This window comes from Pseudonaja textilis, chromosome 2 (genome assembly GCF_049901715.1).
Source record: "Pseudonaja textilis isolate UNSWEBS1 chromosome 2, rPseTex1.2, whole genome shotgun sequence".
Classification (NCBI taxonomy): domain Eukaryota; kingdom Metazoa; phylum Chordata; class Lepidosauria; order Squamata; family Elapidae; genus Pseudonaja; species Pseudonaja textilis.
Window position 1 is genome coordinate 20,745,010 of NC_141991.1, and position 24,405 is coordinate 20,769,414.

A 24,405-nucleotide genomic window follows, 5' to 3' on the forward strand; every position below is an offset into this window, starting at 1 on the left:
AACAGGAAGTCAACTCTACAGGAAGGTTAAAACTGCTTTATTGAGATTGACTATAATAACAGAATTGTCCAACTCTCATTGTATCTCCTACTCCTTCTAAATATACTATAAATTTAGAATTATAAGTTCTAAATATTTTAAATTTGGTGAATATACTAAATAAAGTACATTTACCCTTGTAGTATGGCTGTAATTTTATTATTATCCTTCTCATCTTTTTTACTACCTTCTATCATTATTATTCTATTGTTTTGCATGTACATTGACAGCTTATGCGCCAGAGACAAATTCCTTGTGTGTCTAATCACAGTTGGCCAAATAAAGTTTCCTATCCCATCCCATTCTTCACTCCAGTCCATTCTATTCTTATTGTTCAGTGAATCTGCCACTTCCAAACATTATATAGACATCCTGAAATTAGAAAATAGATTTACCTCTTGTTACCTTGGCAACAGAGCTTGCAGATATATGAAGATCATCTTCCTTCCACTTTACAAAAAGAGATTTATATTGACTGTTTCCTAGTATGATTTGATTGCTTATTGTACCCTATGAGTATCATTAAGTGTTGTACCTTATGATTCTTGACAAATGTATCTTTTCTTTTTATGTACGCTGACAACAGATACACCAAGACAAATTCCTTGTCCAATAAAGAATTCATTCATTCATTCATTCATTCATTCATTCATTCATTCATTCATATCTTACATGCAACCTCCAGTGTGAGACTAAGAAGCCCAAAACAAGACAACTGCCTGATAAATTAGAAGTGGCCCAATCCCCATTCTGATCACGGCTAAGGCAGAAGCGTTGGCCCAAATCTTCTTCCTTCTCTTTAGACTGAAGAGAAACTCTTCTAATTACTTGTCCTCTCAACCTCACCGATGCACTCAGGTAGTCAACTGGCAGAGAGGATTGTCAATCATTGGAAACAACAAACCACTTACAGCCACATTATAGATTGCCATGCCCACAGCCCGGTGGTCATTGATCTTCTCTGTGGAGACTCCCTTTGTCTCATAGGCCAGGAAGATGCCTAAAAGCAGCAGCAGCCCCTTGAAGCCATAGAAGATACCTGTGGGGAGGGAGGAACGTGAAGGTGGTGGAAGGGGAAGAGGTCCCAATGGGAGAGTGGGTGTAGGGGGGGAACACAACCCTAGGAAGGGTGGCCGTAGATTCTGCCCCTCCCCCCAATTCACTCTCTCACTCTTTGGGGAGTAGATAACTCACTTCTTTTAAGAAACACTTAAAGAAGCTTACAAGAAAAAAAGCAACACATAATAATAAAGCAAGAATCAAAAAGAAAATTTAAAAACACAAATTTTAACAGGACTTTAAACCAGCCTCCCTCATTGATTAAATATCCCCAAACTTCCAGGTACCCCAGTTGCTGGTCACTGTAGTCAGAGTATTAGATGGGGGAAGGCTTGTCTAATCAGTTTCCAAACAGCATGAAAAACAAACCCTGCAACGATCATTGAGTACAAACCAAATGTAACAAAGAGAGAGGGCACCAAATGGTATGCAATTCATGCCCAATATTCTTGGCAGGGCCACCTGGCTGACTCTGTCTCCAGGATCCCGCTCAATCCCAGTCTGTGTCTCCAGCCTTATCACCTACATGGTTTTTCAACCCTCCTTCAGCATTTCCTCCCCGATTTTCTAAGACAGTCCATTTTACTTGGAATGGTAAAATACACGTGTGCAGACAGAACACCTGCGGGGAGATTGGGCAGTAGACAAGAAACCCAAAACTATTCAGGACGCCAAGCCTCGTTCCGGAATCCAAGAAAGTGACCAGGTTGTCCAGTTCTAAACTAAGGCAAGATTGGGCAGGGTTGCAGGGCTAGCCAAGGAAAGGAAAGGACACCGAAACCTTGGGATGAGCGGAAGTGGCCTTGAGACAAACACCCTTCTTTTCCCGGAGAGACTCACCCAGCCAGGTGTTCATCTTTTCGGAACTGCAGTGCTCCAGCTTGGGTAGGATCAGCACGTCAATGTCACTTTTAGGCTCCTCTTTGGTAAATTCCTGAGTGGGGGGGGAAACAGGATGAAGACATTGGAAGCAGAAGAGCCAAAAATAAAATACTATATTATAAATTATATCTATCTATCTATCTATCTATCTATCTATCTATCTATCTATCTATCTATCTATCTATCTATCTATCTATCTATCTATCTATCTACCTATCATCTTTAAAACTTTAAAAGCACAACTATAATGACGTGGGAAAATACCCGAACAAAGCTGAATATCATACATGTAAGTACCCCCGAACGTCATTATAGTTGTGCTTTTAAAGTTGTAGCAACGTTTCAGCAGAATCTCATCTGCCATTATCAGGCTTCTGTATTGTGTTCGTCTAAATTTTATATATATATATATATATATATATATTTGTTTTCTGAGGTTCTCGCGGTATTTGTATGTGGATCTTTGGTTGTTCGGGTTTTCTCGCGTAAGATTCAAAGTATCTAGGCAACGTTTCGATGAAGTCTCATTCATCATCATCAGGCCTCTGTCTTTGGCTCTGTGCTTCTCAGAGTAATGGAGATTGCAGCTGCTTCCTCCTTTTAACTGCCAGTGGGGTGGGACTTGATTGGGTGGGGCTTGGCTGTGTTCTGATTGGGTGGGGGTGTGTTCTCATTGGTAGGGGTTTGGCTGTGTTCTGATTGGTTGGGGGTTAGCCGTGTTCTGATTGGTTGGGCGTGTTCTGTTCAGGTGGGGGCTTGGTTGTGCTCAGGTTAGTCTTAGTTGCTGGGGATTTGAGCTGGAGAGTTGTGATCTTGCTGTTTGGCTTCTAGTTCGTGGTCCTGCTGCATCTTCATAGTGGGTGTCGGTTTGCTTCATGTATGGCTCAGAGGGGTTTGAAGTGGGTAGTGATGCAGCTGCAGTGCAGCTTCTGGTCCATGGTCGTTTCTCATTTTCTGAATGGGTGGGAGTCTGTTTTCTACATGGAAGTGTGGTGGTGGCATCTTGTGTGGCTCTCATGGGTGTGGGTCTGGTGTCCTTCTTCATGTTAGGTACTCGTCTGTTCATGAGGGCGGGTTTCCAAATGGCTGGAAGGCGGGAGGTGTCATCTCGTTTGTTCATGCTGTGTGGGCGTTTTCTATCTCTATGGCTTCTCTGATTATTCTGCTGTTGAAGTGTTCGGTTTTGGCGATAGTTCTGGTATTTTTAAAATCAATTTCATGTCCTGTGGCTTTGAGGTGTTGGACCAGGAAGAGGTCGTTTCTTCTTTTTGATTGAGTTCTTATGTTCTTCAATGCGTGCACTTATTCTTCTGTTAGTTTGTCCAATGTATGTGGTAGGACAGGCAGTGCAGGGGATTTCGTATACTCCTTGGTTTTCTAATTCGATTTTGTCTTTGGGGTTTCTTAGGATGGTGGATATTTTTCTGTTTGTGCAGAATGCTGTTTTGATGTTGTGTTTTTGGAGGATCTTGCTAATTTTGTCTGTAGTGCCTTTTATATATGGGAGTGTCTTGGCTACGGAATTGATCTGTGCTGGGTGGTGGTGTGAGAGTGCATGTAGATAGCGGTTAGTATGTGTTTTCTTCTGGTAGATGGTGTGTCCTAGGGAGCCATTGGATCTTTTGTATACCAAGACATCTAGGAAGGGAAGTTGATTGTTGGCTTCTGTTTCCATGGTGAATTGTATTTTGGGGTGTAGGCTGTTGAGGTATGTGAGGAAGTTGTTCAGTTTTTCTTTCCCGTGTGGCCAGATTATTACTAACCGCTATCTACATGCACTCTCACACCACCACCCAGCACAGATCAATTCCGTAGCCAAGACACTCATCTCCAGAACAAAATGCTTAGCCGATGAACAACACCAAAAAACCGAACTACACACTCTCACCAACGTACTTACAGCCAATGGATTCCAAAGAAAGAAGATTACCCACCTAATCCAAAAAGAAACCCCAACCAAAATCCAAGACAGAGAACAAGAAAACGGCAAAGCCCTCCTCCCATATATAAAAGGCACTACAGACAAAATTAGCAAGATCCTCCAAAAACACAACATCAAAACAGCATTCTGCACAAACAGAAAAATATCCACCATCCTAAGAAACCCCAAAGACAAAATCGAATTAGAAAACCAAGGAGTATCAAATCCCCTGCACTGCCTGTCCTACCACATACATTGGACAAACTAACAGAAGAATAAGTGCACGCATTGAAGAACATAAGAACTCAATCAAAAAGAAGAAACGACCTCTTCCCTGGTCCAACACCTCAAAGCCACAGGACATGAAATTGATTTTAAAAATACCAGAACTATCGCCAAAACCGAACACTTCAACAGCAGAATAATCAGAGAAGCCATAGAGATAGAAAAACGCCCACACAGCATGAACAAACGAGATGACACCTCCCGCCTTCCAGCCATTTGGAAACCCGCCCTCATGAACAGACGCAGTACCTAACATGAAGAAGGACACCAGACCCACACCCATGAGAGCCACACAAGATGCCACCACCACACTTCCATGTAGAAAACAGACTCCCACCCATTCAGAAAATGAGAAACGACCATGGACCAGAAGCTGCACTGCAGCTGCATCACTACCCACTTCAAACCCCTCTGAGCCATACATGAAGCAAACCGACACCCACTATGAAGATGCAGCAGGACCACGAACTAGAAGCCAAACAGCAAGATCACAACTCTCCAGCTCAAATCCCCAGCAACTAAGACTAACCTGAGCACAACCAAGCCCCACCTGAACAGAACACGCCTCCAACCAATCAGAACACGGCTAACCCCCAACCAATCAGAACACAGCCAAACCCCTACCAATGAGAACACACCCCCACCCAATCAGAACACAGCCAAGCCCCCACCCAATCAAGTCCCACCCCACTAGCAGTTAAAAGGAGGAAGCAGCTGCAATCTCCATTACTCTGAGAAGCACAGAGCCGGAGACAGAAGCCTGAAGATGATGAATGAGACTTCATCGAAACGTTGCCTAGATACTTGAATCTTACGCGGAGAAAACCCGAACAACCAAAGATCATATATATATATATATATATATATATATATATATATATATATATATATATATATATATATATATATATAGTACGTATATATATATTTGTCTCAACCACATAGACTATAAAGAAGGATATAAACAAGCATATATAAAGGAATACCCTAATCAAGAAACCACCAAGGAGAAAAAAATCACCCCCTTGAGCAACTCTGGCAAGACAAGCTACTGCATATGAAAAGAGAATTGCCAATTGCACAGTGGCAGAAAGGAAAGCACTCCAAGAGATTAACGTCATTGCCCAGAGGATCATTGGTTGACCTCTCCTCTCTTTGGAAGAGCTTTATAGCTCCCGCTGCCTTAAGAAAGCTCAAACATTCTCAAAGATCCATCTCATCCTGGGAACCCTTTTTTTGAACTATTACCATCTGGCAGACGACACAGGATAATAAAAACAAGGACAAAGGAAAGACACCTTCTATCCCAGGGCAGTAGCTCTTTTGAATTTTACTGCATAGTGTAGTGTTGATGTGGTTTGGCGGGTTTTCGGTTCAATGTGTGGAGTGTGAAGGATGTGTTTGTGTTTATTTTCATGGTACACCATGAAGTACACCATGTGCACTGAAGATGGTGTTTGATTTCATTGTACAAGGTGCAATGACAATAAAGTAAAGTAAAGAACAAACCCCACTCCCTGCTAGCACTGATGACGTTACCTAGCTGGGTAATAAAACATCTGCAAGAAAACAACCAAGCTTAGAGAGCACCAGGACTTCCCAGTTCAATCCTAATACTCTCTTAACTAAAGAAAGGTGTGGAAGAGGATGAAACTCTTTAATTTAACCATAGCAATAGCATTTTGGCTTACATACTGCCCCATAATACTTTAAGTATCAAGCATGGAAAATCAAGAAACCAGGCACTTCAGATGAATATAGAAGTTTAGTGCATGCTTAAGCTCTCTATAAGAATATTTACTACTGGCAGTCAAAACAAAGAGGTGATAGGTAAGAGTCAATGGATTCGAGGTGGGTTGGACTTAGGTTTCTTGTGGGTGCGAAGAGACTCAAGACTGATGAAGCATTTGACCCCTCCCTTGGGCTCAGCCTGGTCATCTCCTACAGTAAATGCTGATACAGATAATCAGAGTTGGAAGGCACCTTGTGGGTCATCTAGTCCAACCCCCCGCCCAAGCAGGAAACCCTACACCATTTCTGACAGATGGGAGTCCAATCTCTTCTTGAAAGTCTCAACTGATGGCGCTCCCACAACTTCTGAAGGCAAAGCTGTTCCATTGGTTGATTGTTCTCACTGTCAGAAAGTTTCTCCTTATTTCCAGGTTGAGTCTCTCCTTGTCCAGTTTCCATCCATTATTCCTCGTCTGGCCTACAGGAGCTTTAGAAAATAGCTTGGCCCCTTCCTCCCTGTGGCAGCCCCTCAAATATTGGAAGACCTCTATCATGTCTCCCCTGGTCCTTCACTTCACTAGACTAGCCATGCCCAGTTCCTGCAACCGTTCATTGTATGTTTTAGCCTCCAGTCCCCTCATCATCCTAGTTGCTCTTCTCTGTACTCTGTGCTATTTGCATATTGCTCCCAGCAATCTGTATTCTCATTTTACCAACCTCGGAAGGATGGAAGGCTGAAGCAACCTTGAGCCCCGCTAAGATCGAACTCCAGGTTGTGGGCAGAGTTTGCCTGCAATACTGCACTCTAACCACAGTGATACAAGGCCTCCTAGTGGTGCATTTAACATGCAAAAGGGACATATGGACAACTTTTTGTCTTGTGGCCATTTGCTTTCAAGTTTCTTTTCTTAACTGATAACAAAAGCCCAGCTGAAAAATAATCTTAAGTAAAATTTGGTAAGAAAGTTAGCAGCATTTCCTCTCTCATGCACACCTTTTTATACTTTAAATTGCCGTGACTTTACACCTCTTGCTTTATAGGTAACGAGGATAGCTTCAAGGTCAAAATTGCAGGGCAATAGCTGTCATGTACAGTTTGGAAAAAGGAGATTTTCTAATAAGTTGGTTTGACAGAAAGAAATGTATGGCTTGCTCTATATAGCACCCAGGCTCCCTACAGTGTAATGCAGAGGCACCTGCAAAAGTGGATGGTTTCATCAACATGAGGAAATGGGTGTTGTATCATATTGCAAACACCTGTCTCTTATCTGCATGCAATATCTCGAAAGTACAAGAACAGAGCTTGCATGTATCCATATTTCACAACGATTATTTTGTCATTTGCACCTCTTCCCTTGTGATATACTATTAGGTCAGGGGGGAAGGAACACTAAAGTTTTAGCCCCATCCCAGAACCATAAGCAACATTCAGTCAAAGAAGGAAAGGATCCTGGGATGGGTCTTTACATATAACTCCACTTAGAACAGTTTGCTTAGTAAACATTTGAAGTTACAACAACACTGAAATAGTGACTTATGGCCACTCATGTGATTTACATTCAGACTACTTGGCAACTGGTTCATATTTATGATGGTTGCAGTATCCTGGGGTCATATGATCCCTTTTTGTGACCTTTTGACAAGCAAATCAATGGGGAAAGCCAGATTCACATAACAACTGTGCTACTAATTTAACAACTGCAGTGAATCACTTAACACTTGTGGCAAGGAGAGGTGTAAAATGGGGCAAAAAAACCCCTCACTTAACTAATGTCTCACTTGGCAACATAAATGTTGGGCTCAATTGTGGGTGTAAGTCGAAGACACTCTGTATAGTCCAACTCACCCTGGGAATCACAATTCAACCAAGATATGAACCAATTGCCAAGAGTTGAAAGGAAAGCAACCAGGAAGAAAAACAATCTTCTCCACAGGTTGAGATAATGGAAGAGGAGAAGAAACTTCAAGGACATACCAAAGAGGTGAGATGTTGGAGAGGACGAGGCTGAGCCCAAGGGAAGGATCAACCGCGTGTTCTCTTACATGATCTCTAGGACTGCAGATATACAGGCCGGTAATTAGCGGGAGCTTGTAAAACTCAAGACTCAGAGGTTGAGAGTCAATAAAGGTGAGTTTACAGAATTGACCTCTGCTTAAAAATGTCTCTGTTGGCTGGGCCAGTATTGCTGTACCAATTCCAAAAATGGAGAGAATTGGTTAAACCGTGATTAAGGCAAACATATCACGTGAATGCAGCCAGCACAGATGGTCATAGAGGAGAAATAGTGAGATAGGCATCCAACAGACGCAGACTTTTCTACAATACACTGGGACGACTTGCTTTAGTTATGGTCCACCAAGCCATCCCTGACTCGTGGTGCCTACATGGACAAATCTATGCAGTTTCCTTGCCAAAACTTTCAGAGGAGATTCGTCCCTGCCTGCCTTCTTCCTAAGGTGGGGAAAAAAGTGACTGACCTAAGTCACTCACTTTATTCCATGCCTCAGGCAGCGATAAAACAATTCTCAATTTCCTGGCTCCAAATTTAGTGTTGTTAAGCTTGATTGCAACTGTTGGCTTTTCTGTAAAAAAAAAGAAAAACCCAAACCAAACCACTCGTCAGTGGAATGAGAACCATTTCCAGTAAAACGAGGCTAGTAGTCTCTCTCTGTGGTTCCAGAATGACACCTAAAGGACCTCCAGCCTGCAGGGCCAGTGATGTGGGATATTACAAATAACAATAACTGGGAAACCACAAGGCTCTCCTCACTGATCTAATAGGAATGCAGAATCTTCTTTTGAATATGCTTTTAATATAAGAATAGGTAAGCATGTTCGATAAGCAACATTTCACTGCTGAAAAGACAGGCCTTCTGGTTCACGCTAACATAATTTTAGTTTGATTCACTAAAACTTTGTGGGCTAATAATAGAAAGGCAGTCTTGTACGCTCCATGGAATTTTTTAAAACTGCTGTTTCACCTATCTTGGTACTAATGGTACCAACAGCTGTTTCAACAATCTGGCCCTGTCTACTGGAATCCTTGAACCTATAGCTCCTTTTTGAAATGATGCCAGCTTAAGAAGTTACCTCCGTTGTGCGTTTCAGTGGGTTAACTATTTGCCAGATAGCCAAGATGACAAAATCAAGCCCGACAAGCAATCCAACAGTGGCATAGAGTTTCCAGGGTTCCAAAGTCTGTGGGAAAAGAGGAGAGAGAGAACTGGGGGCTGGACCCACTCAAAGGGACGGAATAGAACACATGAAATTTCACGGATCCCGGAGGCCACAGATTCAAGCTGACCTGAGTTTTCAGACCATGGATCCATCTAGTCGATTACAATAATTATTGTTTACCCAATTTCTTTTATTGTGTTTTATTGGGTACTATGAAAACAATACACATTTATTTCACATGCTTCATTTTTTTTATTATGGAAGCAACAGTTTCCCCCAAGCTGGTGCCATTTTATATGTTTGGCTCTCATAAACCTGGGAACTGAAGTGAATATTACTTGGAAGGCGTCAGGCTGAGGAAAGTTGTGAAAGTGTGGGAAATCCAAGACCTTGTGCCAAAAGTTTAGTAGAAAAATTGGGCTTAAGGTAAGAACTAAGATAACACAAAGTTGTTCTGAGAAACAAGTTGTGTGCAAATACAGTTTCCCCTTAAATTCCTGTTTTGGATCCAGAGAGGACTGGAGAAACTGGTCCCAGCCACAACAATACCAGGCTGCATGGTTCAATGGTTTGATTTAATATAAGGCAGCCTCCTCAATGTGCCTATGAATTTAAGTTCTGTTCCTGCAGTGACAGTTCCTTGGGAAATTTATCAACCTAAATGTAAAAACACAACACCGTAAAGCAATAAATCAAAACAGCAAAGTTCAGCAGTGTTTAAACAAGAGGCTAAGGACACACACACGCAGAGAGAGAAAGCATGGTATCCATGGAAAAGGAACTCTGAGAATTTTATTATGCCTTTTCTGAAGTATGGTTACAAGATCAAATTTACTAGCCCTCCCACCCTGAGAATGTGCTCCCCTCCAAATCTGCAAATCGTAGCAAAACTCAGATGTAAATACACTCCTAGCCCTGGGCTTTGCTAAGATTTATCAACTTACGTATCAAATCCTTTCACCTAAAGACACACCCACCAGATATAAAAGGTAAAGTATCTGGGAACGCTAACCACTATCAACAATTATTTTAGTGGAACAAAGGGCGTGGTATGATTTCAGGATTAAATTCCTGCGGAATAGAAAATGATGAACACCCTTGTAACGTTTGAGCAAATGTAGGCCAGTTCTGTCTTGGTGTGGCCCCAAGCCAATTCTGAATTGTTTCTAAGAATAACAGCATTCCAAAGAAATATATGGTATACAGTATATCCAAATCCTTTGTCTATATTACTTGCTTCATTTGAATGACTCAGCACAGAATGGCAAGAAGACAAAATACATACCTTCCGTCGTTCTTTCTTCTCTTCCTTCTTGGTGAAGACGGTGTGCACCCACCAGATTTTGGTAAACATGCTGCCATAGCCAAGGCTGAAACCCAAACCCAGGAGCCAAAGCCGTGCCTGGAAGTAGAGTGGGGAAAATAATAAGAAGAAAGCAGTAGCTTTCTCCAAAGCTCTTAATCAACCAAGAGAATCTGGGACTTTCCCAAGAGATATCTATTGCACAGAGTGTTGATGCATTTTCTAACACCATAGATTTACAACATTTTAACTTTCGAAGTTACAACAGCACTGAAAAAAGCGGTTTATGACGGTTTTTCACACTTCAAACCATTGCAGAATCCCCATGGTCACATGATCAAAATTTAGATGCTTGGCAACTGACTCATATTTATGACGGTAGCAATGTCCTGGGGTCATGTGGTCACATTTTGAGACCTGACAAGCAAAGTCAAAAATTATCCTGTAATCTGTAACTCTTACACTGTAAAAACATACGGACTACACAACTCGATCAGGGCAAAACAATAGATGCAATCTACATAGACTTCTGTAAAGCCTTTGATTCAGTAGTACACGACAAACTACTCCTAAAACTAAAATCTTATGGTATCTCTGGTCAACTGCATAACTGGACAGAAGCATTCCTGTCAAACAGACAACAAATGGTCAAAATTGGGTGTGTCCTATCCAATTCTGTACCTGTCAACAGTGGTGTCCCCCAAGGCAGTGTTCTAGGACCAACTCTCTTCATACTCTACATAAATGACCTCTGTGATCATATTAAGAGCAACTGCATTCTTTTTGCTGATGATGTAAAGCTGTTCAATACCACAGACAATACTGCTACCCTTCAAAAAGATCTTGACTATGTATCAGAATGGTCAAACAAATGGCAACTTGAAATCTCAACAAATGCTCTGTCTTACATATTGGCAAAAAAAAAAATCAGAAAATAAAATACAAGCTTAATAGTCAAGATCTTGTTGATGATCCAAGCTCTGTAAAGGACCTTGGAATACTCATCTCTAATGATCTAAGTACTAGAGCCCACTGTAACTACATAGCCAAAAAGGCATTAAGAGTTGTTAACCTAATCCTACGTAGCTTTTTCTCTGGTAATATCACACTACTAACTAGAGCATACAAAACATTTGCTAGACCAATACTTGAATACAGCTCATCAGTCTGGAACCCACATTACCTATCTGATATTAGCACAGTTGAGAAAGTCCAGAAATATTTCACAAGAAGAGTTCTCCTCTCCTCTACTCGTTGTAGAATACCTTATGCCACCAGACTTGAAATTCTAGAACTAGAAAACCTTGAATTAGGCCATCTTCAGTCTGATCTAAGTATGGTATATAAAATCATACATTGCAATGTCCTACCTGTCAATGAATACTTCAGCTTCAACCATAACAACACAAGAGCACACAATAGATACAAACTCAAGGTTAACCTCACCAAACTTGATTGCAGGAAATACGACTTCAGCAACAGAGTGGTCAATGTCTTGAATACTCTACCTGACTCTGTGGTTTCTTCTCCAAACCCCAAAAACTTTAACCTTAGGCTGTCTACTATTGACCTCACCCCTTTCCTAAGAGGTCTTTAGGGGGTGTGCATAAGCGCACCAACGTGCCTACTGTCCCTGTCCTATTGTTTCTTTTATTTTTCTTATATGTACCCATTTCATGTATTCATAACTATGTATATACTTATACTTATTATCTTGTAAACAATTGACAAATCAAATAAATAAATAAATAAATTTGCATGGAAACTCTCAGTTCTGAAATGGAATTAGAAGTGAAGGGGACTTCACTGAAGAAAAATTCAGAAATTGGATTTGAGTTTGAATATAACCCAGGGCTGGTAACTGTGGTTCTCCAGAAACTACAGGATTGTAGCTCCTAGCATCATTTACCGTTAAATAAGTTGGTTAAGTTTGCTGGGAAATGTAGCTCAGTGGCATATGGGGAGCCTCAGGTTTGCTATTCTTTGTTTAGCTATTAAACTACCAGGATGTTCTCTAAAGCTTTCCAGCAGCCATGATATACCTGGCAAACGAAAGGGAAGAGGTCTTTGCTGATGTGAAGGCCATCCAACCCAAGTGGGAAGACAGCTGCCTGGGCCAGTGCACAGCCCACAGCTGTCATATTGTTGAGATATGGCTGAGAGTTCTGGATGTATCTGTAAAAAAAGAAGGACGCTGGTCAAGTTCCAAGCAGAATCTGGTATACAAAGGGTTTGAGCCACCAGCTCTGCTTCTAAATTACTATAAGATCAAAATAAAGTATTTCAGCTGAATGAACTAGGCAAAATCCGTTTTGAGTAGCCAGTTTTAAAAACAATCAAACTCAATTGTTGATTCAATTTGACTTTTTTTTAAAAAAATTCTAATTTATGTTTTTGAATAATTGAATTGCATCTTGAAAGAGCCTCAGTTTAAATGAAATAAACAAATAACTCAATCTTTTTGATTGTTTTGGGTGAATATGCCCTTCAGTACCATATGAGCCAGGGTGGCGCAGTGGTTAGAGTGCAGTACTGCAGGCTACTTCTGCTGACTACCGGCTGCCTGCAATTTGGCAGATCCAATCTCACTGGGTAAAATGATTGTCAGATTGTTGGGGGCAATACGCTGACTCTGTAAACCACTTAGAGAGGGTTGAAAAGCGTGGTATATAAGTCTAAGTGCTAGTACTATACGAGAAAGGTATCTAAGAAGCCACCTTACTCCGACTTGATATTCCCTGTCTTGGTTGTCTCTAACATGGTACCTTTTGGTTGTTCAAATACTCAAGTTGTGCTGTGCTGGCAGGGGATTCTGGGAGTTGAAATCCTAACATAACTGGAAGTCATTAGATTGGGGAACTGATAAGTATTAAAATGTGACAATATCTAGACTGCTGCAGTTTCCTCACACTTGATCTGTGCTGATGGACACTGGTTCCTTCAGTGTTTCAGAATCCAGATGTTGTTCTGGATATATGAACTTTGGGGACTTTGAATGCAAAGTATGTCTTCGACAATATTTTCATTTAAGCAAAAGAAGCTGAATGTATTAAGTAGAACATCTTGTCAGTGAGATGAGTGGCATCTAAATTTAATAAATAAATAAAAGTATCACCCACCTGACATGCCCATTGTAGATGTTGAAGGCCAAGCAAATGATGGCCAACAGGATACCCAAACTTGAGAGCACCGAAACAGAAATAAAGAGCTTCTGGGAAAGGTACCGGAAGGTGATGATGACCTTAGTATAATCTGCTGGTGGGACACCACCTGCAATGAGAGATATGGGAAGGAGAAAGGAATTCAAGAGCCTATTCACATCAGAGTCTTTTTCACCAGGAAGATCCACAAAGACTAAGCACGTGTGTGGCGGGGATGTCTCCATTTGGTAACCTGAGTAGCTTGAAAGGTGCATTGCCTGAGGCTAAGCAGTTCCTCCTGACTCAACCCATGCACGAAGCTTTTCCCAAGATGCATCTCTCGGCAGACATAGAATGCTGAATTATAAAATTCACTCAACAATCACTTAAAAATGGTATTTGCTAACTTCATCATATAAAAATTAACCCACATGCCTACAAGGAAGTGGAAAGCTCTTAAAATTTCTCATTCATCTGATCCCATTCCTACCATTTATAGTGTTGGTCCTTTGTCCATCACTGTAAAGAATATACTCTTTTTCTTAATTGTTCTTGAAATGAATCGTTAACTACTACAAGTCAGTATAGATACTCCCAGGATGTCTAAACCTGAGATGAGAACATTTTTAGGCCTCAAGGAAATCACTAGACTGCTAGATTTCATCTTTTCAAATCTAAATCCCATATTTAGTCCAAATATGCACTGGGAGTTCATTCATATCTGTTTGCCTGTTAATTTCATCACCCTACAATTTCACTAACAGATTCTGGTTCACTAGTTAAAATCTCTAGAATTTCATATTCTCAGATAAATTGGAAAACAATGACTTGCATCAGTTTTTTAATTTCTTATTTTTCTCACCATATAAGAAAATGTCTTATACTGACTTACTTGGGATGTTCTGTTGAAATGATCGTTTGGCTATGTTGCAGCAGGACAAAATTTAGAACAACTTCTGGATTTTGTCTCAATTCCTGGACTCAGAATAAAACTGCTGGAATGTACAACTTTGTTTTGATCTTGGAACACTTGAAATCACCAGCTTCAGTTTGAAGCACTATTTTAGTATTTATTTATAACCCAAATACTCAAAATGCCATTGCTCAGAATCATTATGTTTTAGGCTGTTGGTTTGAGCTCCAGGCTTGGTAATTTGGTTGTATGATTAAGTTTTATTTGGAGTTTGGAACAAAGCAATATTATTTTATTTTAAGCTCAGAACACTTAAAACATTTTGAGCTCAAAACAGTTTGCACACTCCTATTTATAATGAACATTTTTCAGACTCTTACCAATCCACTTGTCATTGTTATACCAGGAGAGGTTATCCTTGGTGCTGTCATAATAGCCAATCTTCTTATAGACACCATCTGTTGGCAGAGAGAAGAATTCTAGACAATGGAAGAATCAAGTAATGGATTTATGGAAAGATAGACTATTGGATCAGTTTTTAAATTGTCAGAATGCTGGAATTGAATCTTCTTTAAAAAAAACAATAATAGCCTAGCAACACCTGATTGCCTTTTTATAAAAGGAAACATGGTAAAATAAGTCCTATATAATTACGCAGAAATGAACATTTCTACATAATTACACAGTGTTTATTGTGTGGAGCTGATCCTTGTAATGTTGAACAATTCCATGCCCTCGGTGGGATATTATACAGCTTTGTGTAATATGGGCAAGAAATGGCACTGCTCCCAAGCACGGTAGTGTGATTCACAACCTATGGTATTGTTAAATGCAATCATTCAATTTAGAGCATCTTGTCAGCAGTATATTTCTAGGAGCTATAATCTCAAAAAACTGTAATGATGGGAACATAATTGTCATCTTTTGTTCCCCTCAATATCCAGGAGGGAAATAATTTCCTGCAAGGTGCTGACACACCTGACTTTACCATTTCATCAAAAAAATCTTTTAAACAGGATGTACAGCTGTCCTGCAGCAGAAGTCCATTTCAGGTGTGTGTGTGTAATGTGTTTATTTATTTAAAGGGCAGGATTCCCATAGAGTTGTGCAACCATGCAGGAATGAAGAACACAGAGGAAAAAAAAAAGATTTCCACATCACTCCGAATAAAGGGGAAAGGTAAACCCCCGGTGATATAAGTTACACTGTGGGGTTATCGGCGCACCCCTAAATTAATAGAGAAGAAAGGCGGGGTGCATGGGGAGGAGGAGCAAAATGAATCCCGCCAATCAAAACCACTCCTGTAACTGTTAACACTGCATGATTGCCACACAACACAGGTAATCCTCAGCTTAGAACCACAATTGAGCCCAATGTTGATGTTGCTAAGTGAGACATTTGTCAAGTGAGTTTTGCCCCATTTTATGACCTTTCTTGCCACCGTTGTTAAGGGAAATCACTGCAGTTATTAAGTTTGTAACACCGTTGTTAAGTGAATCTGGCTTCCCCATTGACTTTGCTTGTCACAAGGTTGCAAAAGGTGATTACATCACCACCACCCCGAGACACAGCAACCGTCGTAAGTATGAACCGGTTGCCAAGCATCTAAATTTTGATAATGTGACCCCTGGGGATGCAGCAATGGCCATAAGTGTGAAAGACAGTTTATAAGTCACTTTTTTTCAGCAGTGCTGTAACTTCAAATGGTCACTAAACAAACTGTTATAAGTTGAGGACTACCTGTAAAAAAAAAATCCAAAATGGAAATTTCAACACATCTGTGTTGCATTGGGGGGAAAAAAAAGAGGATGAAAGGACAGAAATGATGCGAGTGTGATGTTTTGGCTGCTGTTTCATGGGAGTCAGCTTGATGTTGCAATCAATGGGAAAACCCATAGTGTGGAGCATCCTGGGAACTCTACTCACCCTGAAGCTGCTCAATGAGGGTCCAGGCCATCCGAGAGCCACTGGCATCAAAGACCACATGTCCCTGGGGGAGTGAAGGAAATCATACTAAGAGAAGGTCCTCATGGTGGCAACCTGGTTTGGATCCAGGGGTGGGATGCTATCGGTTCTACCCAGCTCTATAGAACTGGTCGCTCTGAAGAGCAGCAGACACGGAACTGTGTTTGCACATGGTTCTGTGTTTGCTGCTGTTTGGCTCACCCACCCGCCCAGGCTCTTATCTGTCCTTTATTTCCTGCTTTTTCAACCGCAGCTGCTTTGCGCGGCACAGCTGAGGTTGAAAAAGCAGGGAAAAAATGGCTTTTCAAACGCTTTTCACCAGGGGTGGGATTCAACTTTTTAAACAATTGGTTCTGTGGGCGTGGCTTAGGTCGTGGGTGTGTCTTGGTGGTCATGTGACTGGGTGGACATGGCTTGGTGGTCATGTTATTGGCTGGGTGTGGCCAGCTCAATATCACTCACATCGAGGCACGCATCTCCTTGCCTGGCCTCTCATGACTGTGGGGATGCTGCAACAGTCGTAAGTGTGAAAAATGGCCATAAGTCACATTTTTCAGTGCCATTGTAACTTTGAATGGTCACTCCACACAAGCAAAGTACCAGCAAAGGAGGGGGAAAAAACTCCAGAGAAGTTCCGGAGACAGGAAGTCTAGTCCTGCCAAGAATGTAATAAAGGTTAATGGAGAGGCAGTTTCTGTAAGCAACACCAGAATGTTTCCTTCCTGCCTTCCTTACAGGATTAGGCCAGTAATTTCTTCTAACAACCGGTTCTCCGAACTGCTTAGAATGTTAACAACCGGTTCTAGTGAATAGGTGTGAACTGGTAGAATCCCACCCCTGCTTTTCAGCTGTCCAGGAGGCACAGCCTAAGGTTTGTTTACACGCGTGCACAGCGCATGTTTGGCATGCATAGCGCGCATGCGTGCGCAAAATGTAGTCACCGAACCAGTAGTAACACCAGTTGAATCCCACCGCTGTTTGGATCTCTTGCCAATGCGACTTGGGGAAGAGCCCCATATTCCCAACAGTAAGAGAAAGAATGATTGTTTCTCTCTGGTGAGAAAGAGTTTCAGAGGAGAAAAGTGGCCAGTGTCACAGAAGGATGAGAACTTAAGAAGCTGAGTCAGCTTGTCTGTAGACTGTACAGTCCCATTCGAGAAATATTTCCGTCTTGTGTCTGACTTCCAGAGCAAAGTTTCCGAGAATCTCAGTTTTCAAAAATATGGGACAAGCAGTTCAAGGACTAAGTCATAATTGTGAAGAAATATTGTACCTGAAAGTGTACATATAACCTCAGTGAAAGGTCATGGAAAAAGTAGATTTTGTTCCTTAACTGAGTGGGACGCCTATCCTTGAGCTACTGTCTTTCATGACCTTTTCCTTATTATATGTCCTGTACTAATAAAAGATAAAGGTTTCCCCCGATCATTTGTATCTGACTCTAGGGGGCAGTGCTCATCTCCGTTTCTTAGCCAAGGAAACCAGGGTTGCCTGAAGACGCTTCTGTAGACATGTGGCCGGCATCACTATACGCCAAGGCGCGGGAACACCGTTATCCTCCCACTGAACTGGTACTTATTTATCTACTTGCATTTTCCATACTTTCCAACTGCAAGGTTGGAGGAACTGGGACAAGAATGGGAGCTCACTCCAGTACAAGGTATTTAGGTCTCAAGTTGCCAATCTTCCAGTCAACAAGTTCAACGCCTTAACCACTAGGCCCCTGTGCCACCAACACATACTAATACTTCTTTATACATTTCTTTTTTCTTGCCATCAGGGTTTCTTGGCATACCCTGTTTACTACTACCCCACAAAATCAAAGGGCTCTAAAAATTCAAATAGGCTTGGAAGGAGAATGCAGGATTTTTGATCTGACTCAAAATAATCCTGCTTGATGATCCCGAATTCCGACAGACTTGCCTACGGACAGATCCTGAATGCTCTGCACACCAGATTCTCTGGCTTCAGGAGATCAATTTCAAGGGATCACTCACCGAGACCCCTTCAAAGGCTGAAGAGTTGAGGGCTCTGTAGATCTCGTCTGTAATAGTCTGGTTGTTGTAATTGAAGTCTTCAAGGCGTAACCCTTTCTTTACCAATTCAGCTGAGGTCTTGTTCAATGCAAGGGCCAGGGCCCAGATGGCATCATAAGCCAATGGAGCTTCCTGGAAACCCCCAGTCTCCTCTGGAGATTTCTCTACTCGCTTTGTCAGTTTCTCAATGAATTCCTCTGATGTCTGGAGGGGAACCAAGAAAAACAACATTCTTCCTTGTTGCAGAAATTGATCATTATTGGGATTGTTTTAATAAAGAAAGAAAGAAATAGCAAAAAGTGAAATGCAACGTTTATAAATAAGCAGGATTTAATACTTTTACTTAAATATGTAAAATATTTTAAATTTGCAAAGCAGTAAAGTATCATTATTGGCTAATATAACTACTTTGTGGTGTGGATATTTTTAAAAATTTGCCTTTACCCAGGCTTTTCTGCCTGAATGCACTGTTCCATTTAGATCTCTTTAAAATTGTCTGCGTGATTTAGTTCTAGAATATTATTTTTATTATATTTTGTATTTTCAATGTTATTTTATTCATCGTACACCGCTTTGAGATTATTTTTTAGTATTATTAAATGGTTTACAAACTGATTAAAAACAGAAATCTTGCTGTAAAAAAGTTTGGGAATAATATTGACTCAAAGATTTATTGTAGTTTGTTTCATAATTGAATGCAAAAGAATGTAAGGTTTTCCAAAAAGGAGAATTAATCTTATTAGAGAAATCAATAACCATTCAGCTATCCCCCCAAAAAATTTAATTGAATTAGAAATATTACTTTATACAGTGAATCAGCTCTTTTTAAATGGGAAGGAAACTTTCACGAAATAATCTTGTTTTCTTTGTAATAAAACTAGGGAGCATCTTTGTGAAACAATAGTTTTGCTTAGCTGAAATACTACAAAAAAATTTCCTGCCAACATATATAATTTTGACTAGAGCTCTGTAATAAAAGAAAATATATAATTATTTTACGTGTAATTAACGTGCTATTGGCTATCAAAATTCATTTGGAGAGTAAATAAGTCCAGACTAAGGAATGTAACTCCTAGATAAATTTTCAAGTCTATTTTAAAAATCAGGAGGAGTTTGGCAGGCCAAAGCTTTTTGAATTTTACAGCTCACTTCATCAAATTGCACAGGGTGAGAAAATCGATGCAAAATTTAAATTAAAAATGAGGTCAGGGGAGAAGAAAGGGGAAGACCAGGTGCTCATGTCTTTCAATCAAACGTATTCGCCTGAAAAAATGCTGTCAGCCTTTGGCCACCACGGATTAACTGGGTTTTCATTTTAGCAAGAAATGGCCGCGTTCCTTGCCTGTTGCGGCTCTTTCTCACCATATTAGAGATGCTGCGGGTGTTTTCTGGGTTCAGCATGACGATCTCCGTGGTGATGTGTCCCTCCACCGCCTCCCTCATCTCTTCCTCTGTGCAATTAATGTTTGCGTCCTTGATGCGGAACCAGTTGTCAGCATACCAGCCAATCAGGAACCAGACATATTTTTTTCCAAACAAACGCTCCTTATATACCTGCCACCATTCACAAAGGAGGGAATAAAACAAGGTTAACTCGCAAACAGAGGAAGCCACATTTCCCGAGGAGAAGGAGATCACACCACCCCAGCACAGAAAGGGTCCCACTGAATCCATACAGGTAGGCCAAAAAAAAAGCATGGCGAGATTGGCTTTGCATTCAGCACTGGAAAGTAACAAAGCCGAGCACCTACACAGCAACCCCAGAGCACGAGGCATGGAACAGTTCATCAAATCAGTGCCATCCTCCTACCCGCTTAATGCTAATTTTCCAGAATCAGAATCAGAATGGAACTAGGAAAATATTCTATCTGCATTCTCTGGTCCGCTCCGAGGACTCCGTGTGTACCCACCTCACAGAAAACCTTCCGGGCCTCAGTCTCGTAAAACAGCCCAACAATAATGCGAGCGTCCTGGCGCTGGAAAAGGGAAAAAGTGGAATCAGATGTGACCAGAGGACACTGCTACGGAGACAAGACTAGATATGAACAGTGCCGATGGCAGGAAACACAACATTCTTTCGTCAAATGTATATGTTTACATAGGCACACAATTGTACTTTTGTCTGCACTCATTACTATCCAACATTCAGCTTGTTTTCAACTTATAACCATTCATTTATCGACTGTTCAAAGTGATGGCGGCACTAAAAAGAATGAGTTGCAACCAGTCCTTGCACTGATGACCACCGCAGCATCCCCAGAGTCACCTGGTCGAGTGTCTGGCAATCAGCATGCACCTATGACAGTGGCATCATCCGGGAGTCACGTGATCACCACCTGCAACCTTCCCAGCTGACAAACAAAGTCAATGGAGGAAGCTGGATTTGCTCAATGCCGGCATGATTCACTTATAAATGGCAGAGTTTTGCTTAACAGTGATGGTAAAAAAAGAAAGGTTGTAAAAATCAGGCAGGACTCACTTAACAGCTGCCTCACTTAGCAACAAAGCGATCCCAGCTCCAATTGTGCTGGTAAACCGAGGACCACCTGTACTATCCAGCATACTTAACTGCAGATCATGTTTCCATCAAATAGAATGAAATCATATAAATGGCCTTCTTTACAGCTTTTTGAATGCTGCACGGAAAGATATGCGCTGCTGTCCCTTCCCACAGCTGCAAACTCACCCTTTCAGACCATTAATTCCCAACTCTTTACCAATCCCAAGAATGTCACCTGCCAATCAGCTAATCAAGGACAGAAAAATTTCCATAGGTGCACTGCATGCGCAAAGGTACACACCCATACACCAACAATTTTGAGCCTCACAATGTAAGCACCATTTTATTCCTTTCGGGCACAACAGAGGGAAAGATCCCATATTCATACGGTAAGTGCAGCTGTAGCAATAGCTTCTCTTTTCTATTAGCTTAAATGGGTAAATGGAAATCTGTTTTGCATTATTTTATTGGGGGACCGTGTTATTTTGCTAAAGACTTCCAGAAGTCATTATTACTCTCTTTTATTATATTGGTCTATACACAGATACATAGACAGACAGGTATAAAATTACAAAATTCCAGCACCTGGTAGAACAATTAGTAAAAGGTAACTCAAACCCTGTGGAATCAAACCACAGACCAGCCTTCCCCAACTTGGTGTCATTGTACTTCTGTGCTAGGTCCTAATTACCATAATCCTCAGCCGCTAGAGTCAACAGAGTATATCATATCTGAAAAGCCCAAGTTAGAGGAGGAAGCTGTAGAACAGATCTCTATCCTACCCTGCCCTCTCCTCTCCTCCTCTCCTCTCCCCCTCTATCTTCCCTTCCCTTCCCTTCCTCCTAGATCTCAATCAGCCACTGTGCTTAATTTGTTCAGATCTCTTAAAAAGCAGTCACTGTACACTCAAGGCACATATTTCTGACTTAATTATTCATTGTGTGAAGACATTCTTCTTTTTGTCTGTCCTGAACTTACAGTTAATCAGGCGGCTGTACTCTGTGTCAGAACAGCTTAGCGGGGAATTCTGCATTTTCTGAAGTAGACAAGGCGCTTGGTGAAGCCCGCACCTCGCTTCTTGTTTTCACTCTGGCAGAGCCAGGTCTGACAAATCTATTGTTCTGTGCCATCTATTATTAATGCATGCCGCTGAACTGGGCCATTCGATTTTTAGACGTGGAAAGGACCTGTTGCAACTTGGGTCTCTTCTAGGAATTGGGGAGAGAAGCGTAGGGCCCAAGTTTTCTGGCACCATTATAGCTTCCAGTAAGTGTGTGTGCGTGGCAGGGGGGAGAGTTGCTGCAGTGACTATAATGCAGTGTTTCTCAACCGTGGCAATTTTATGATGTGTGGACTTCACCTCCCTGAATTCCCCAACCACACATCTTAAAGTTGACAAGGTTGAGAAACACTGCAAAATATAGTGAAAGGGAAGCCCTGTCCCATCAAAACGGAGTGGGACCCAGGGGTGGGCTGCTGGGGGTTCGCAGGGGTTCGGGTGAGCCCCTAGCTAAGATTCTGTGCAATTCGGAGAACCCCCAAATCCCACTCCTGGCTGGACCCACCACACCCCTCCCCTCCCAGGAGTCCCCACGTGGCCCATTTTGGATGCAGATAAGTGCAGGGTGCACGCAGAGGCTCGGGGAAGGCAAAAAACTTGGCCTCCCGGAAGTTCAGGAAGGCCGGAAATGGGTCTGCTTCCGGCTTCCAGAGAGCCTCCGGAGCCCAGAAAGGCCGTTTTCACCCTCCCAGAGGCTCGAGGAAAGCCTCCGGAGCCCGGAGTGGGAAAAAACACGCCCCTGCTGTCATGTAGGAGGCCTGCTAGGCCACACCCATCATGGCCACGCCCATCCAGCAACCAGTCAGAAAACCCTTTGCTAAAATTTTTGAAGCTCATTCCTGGTGGGGCATAAACTTATTTTCTTCCATAGGAATAAAGGCAATCTTTAGGAAAGGAGGTGAGGTCACAGCCACCTGACTGCTACCAGCTGATGTCCATCGTAACTTTGCTCCACTTCTTAAAGAATCCACAAAAAGGTTAAGCACTGCCACTGAGATGGCATTTGGCGCATTCATTCCAGAGGCACCCACTTCCTTCCTGAGTAGCAGCAGGGGTGGGATTCTATCAGTTCGCACCTACTCACTAGAACCGGTTGTTAACATTCTAAGCAGTTCAGAGAACCAGTTGTTAGAAGAAATTACTGTTCTAATCCTGTAAGGAAGACAGGAAGGAAACATTCTGGTGTTGCTTACAGAGACTGCCTCTCTGTTAACCCTTATTACATTCTTGGCAGGACTAGACTTCCCTTTCTCAGGAACTTCTCTGGAGTTTTTTCCCCCTCCTTTGCTGGTACTTTGCTTGTGTGGAGTGACCATTCAAAGTTACAATGGCACTGAAAAAAGTGACTTATGACCATTTTTCAGACTTATGACTGTTGCAGCATCCCCACAGTCATGAGAAGCCAGGCGAGGAGATGTGTGCCTCAATGTTAGTGATGTTGAGTTGGCCATGCCCAGCCAATAACATGCCCACCAAGCCATGCCCACCAACTAAGTCACGCCCACAGAACCGGTTGTTAAAAAATTTGAATCCCACCCCTGAGTAGCAGCCCTCAGAAGGATGAGAGTCTGCCCATCTCTTAGTTTGGAGATTGGCAGCTGCCACAGGGATGACAGAATCTCAGTGACAGCTTTTCTCTCTCTCTCTCTCTCAGCAGGCGGCTAAACCAGCTGTGATGAATCTGTCCTGTCTGGGAGCCCAGAGCAATTATGATCCAGGGAGGGTTGAAGCTGCACTGCTGGATGCAGGCCAGGGAGGGGGGCTCGTTTGTTTGTTTTTCCCTGGAAAGGTTAACGGAGGGAAAAGATCATAAAGGGATTTCTCATTTAGGAAACAACCCTATATGAGTTCCCCAGAACAATTAAGGCGGATGCAAAAAAAAGAAAAAGGAAAAGAAGGACAACGGCCTCTTGAAGAGCATCCAGATAGCAGGAGGCAATTATCCTGTTCTATCTGCCTTGGTCAGGCCATATAACCCAGTTTCAAAAGGACATTGATAGATTGGAACAAGTCCAGAGAAGGGCTGCCAAGGACTGGGAACTGCATCTTGTGAGGAATAGTTAGAAGACCTAGGTAGGTTTAGCTTGCAAGAAGAGAAGATTTGAGAGGGGACATGACAGCTGAAGGGCTGTGGAGGGCTTGGACTTATTTTTACTTGCTCCGAAGGGTAAGAGTAGAACTAGAGGTGCTCTTCAACTTATGACCAGAATTGAGCCCGACATTTCTGTCATGCTAAGCGTGACATCATAAATACATTCCAGTTGCCCAATGGCTGAATTCTGACCATGTGACTGTGTGGAGATGCTGCAACATTTGTTAAATGTGGAAAACAGTCATAAGTCACTTTTTTCAGTGCTGTTGTAACTTCGAACGGTCATTAAATGAATGGTTGT

General features: G+C 41.9%; 1 protein-coding gene across 4 annotated transcripts in view; it reads right to left on the reverse strand.

Moving 5' to 3' along the window:
• Positions 1-24,405, reverse strand: part of GABBR1 (gamma-aminobutyric acid type B receptor subunit 1) — a 212,922-nt gene that overhangs the window by 4,901 nt on the left and 183,616 nt on the right. For all 4 annotated transcript variants that reach the window (XM_087923438.1, XM_087923437.1, XM_087923439.1 and 1 more), the window contains 11 exons: positions 20,363-20,428; positions 19,815-20,006; positions 18,414-18,656; positions 16,378-16,441; positions 14,832-14,909; positions 13,518-13,668; positions 12,441-12,573; positions 10,381-10,497; positions 9,009-9,116; positions 1,939-2,032; positions 951-1,078 (listed from right to left, as the gene is read on the reverse strand). In XM_087923438.1, coding sequence (XP_087779564.1) covers positions 951-1,078; positions 1,939-2,032; positions 9,009-9,116; positions 10,381-10,497; positions 12,441-12,573; positions 13,518-13,668; positions 14,832-14,909; positions 16,378-16,441; positions 18,414-18,656; positions 19,815-20,006; positions 20,363-20,428 — 1,374 coding nt within the window. The remainder of the gene's footprint in view (positions 1-950; positions 1,079-1,938; positions 2,033-9,008; positions 9,117-10,380; positions 10,498-12,440; positions 12,574-13,517; positions 13,669-14,831; positions 14,910-16,377; positions 16,442-18,413; positions 18,657-19,814; positions 20,007-20,362; positions 20,429-24,405) is intronic.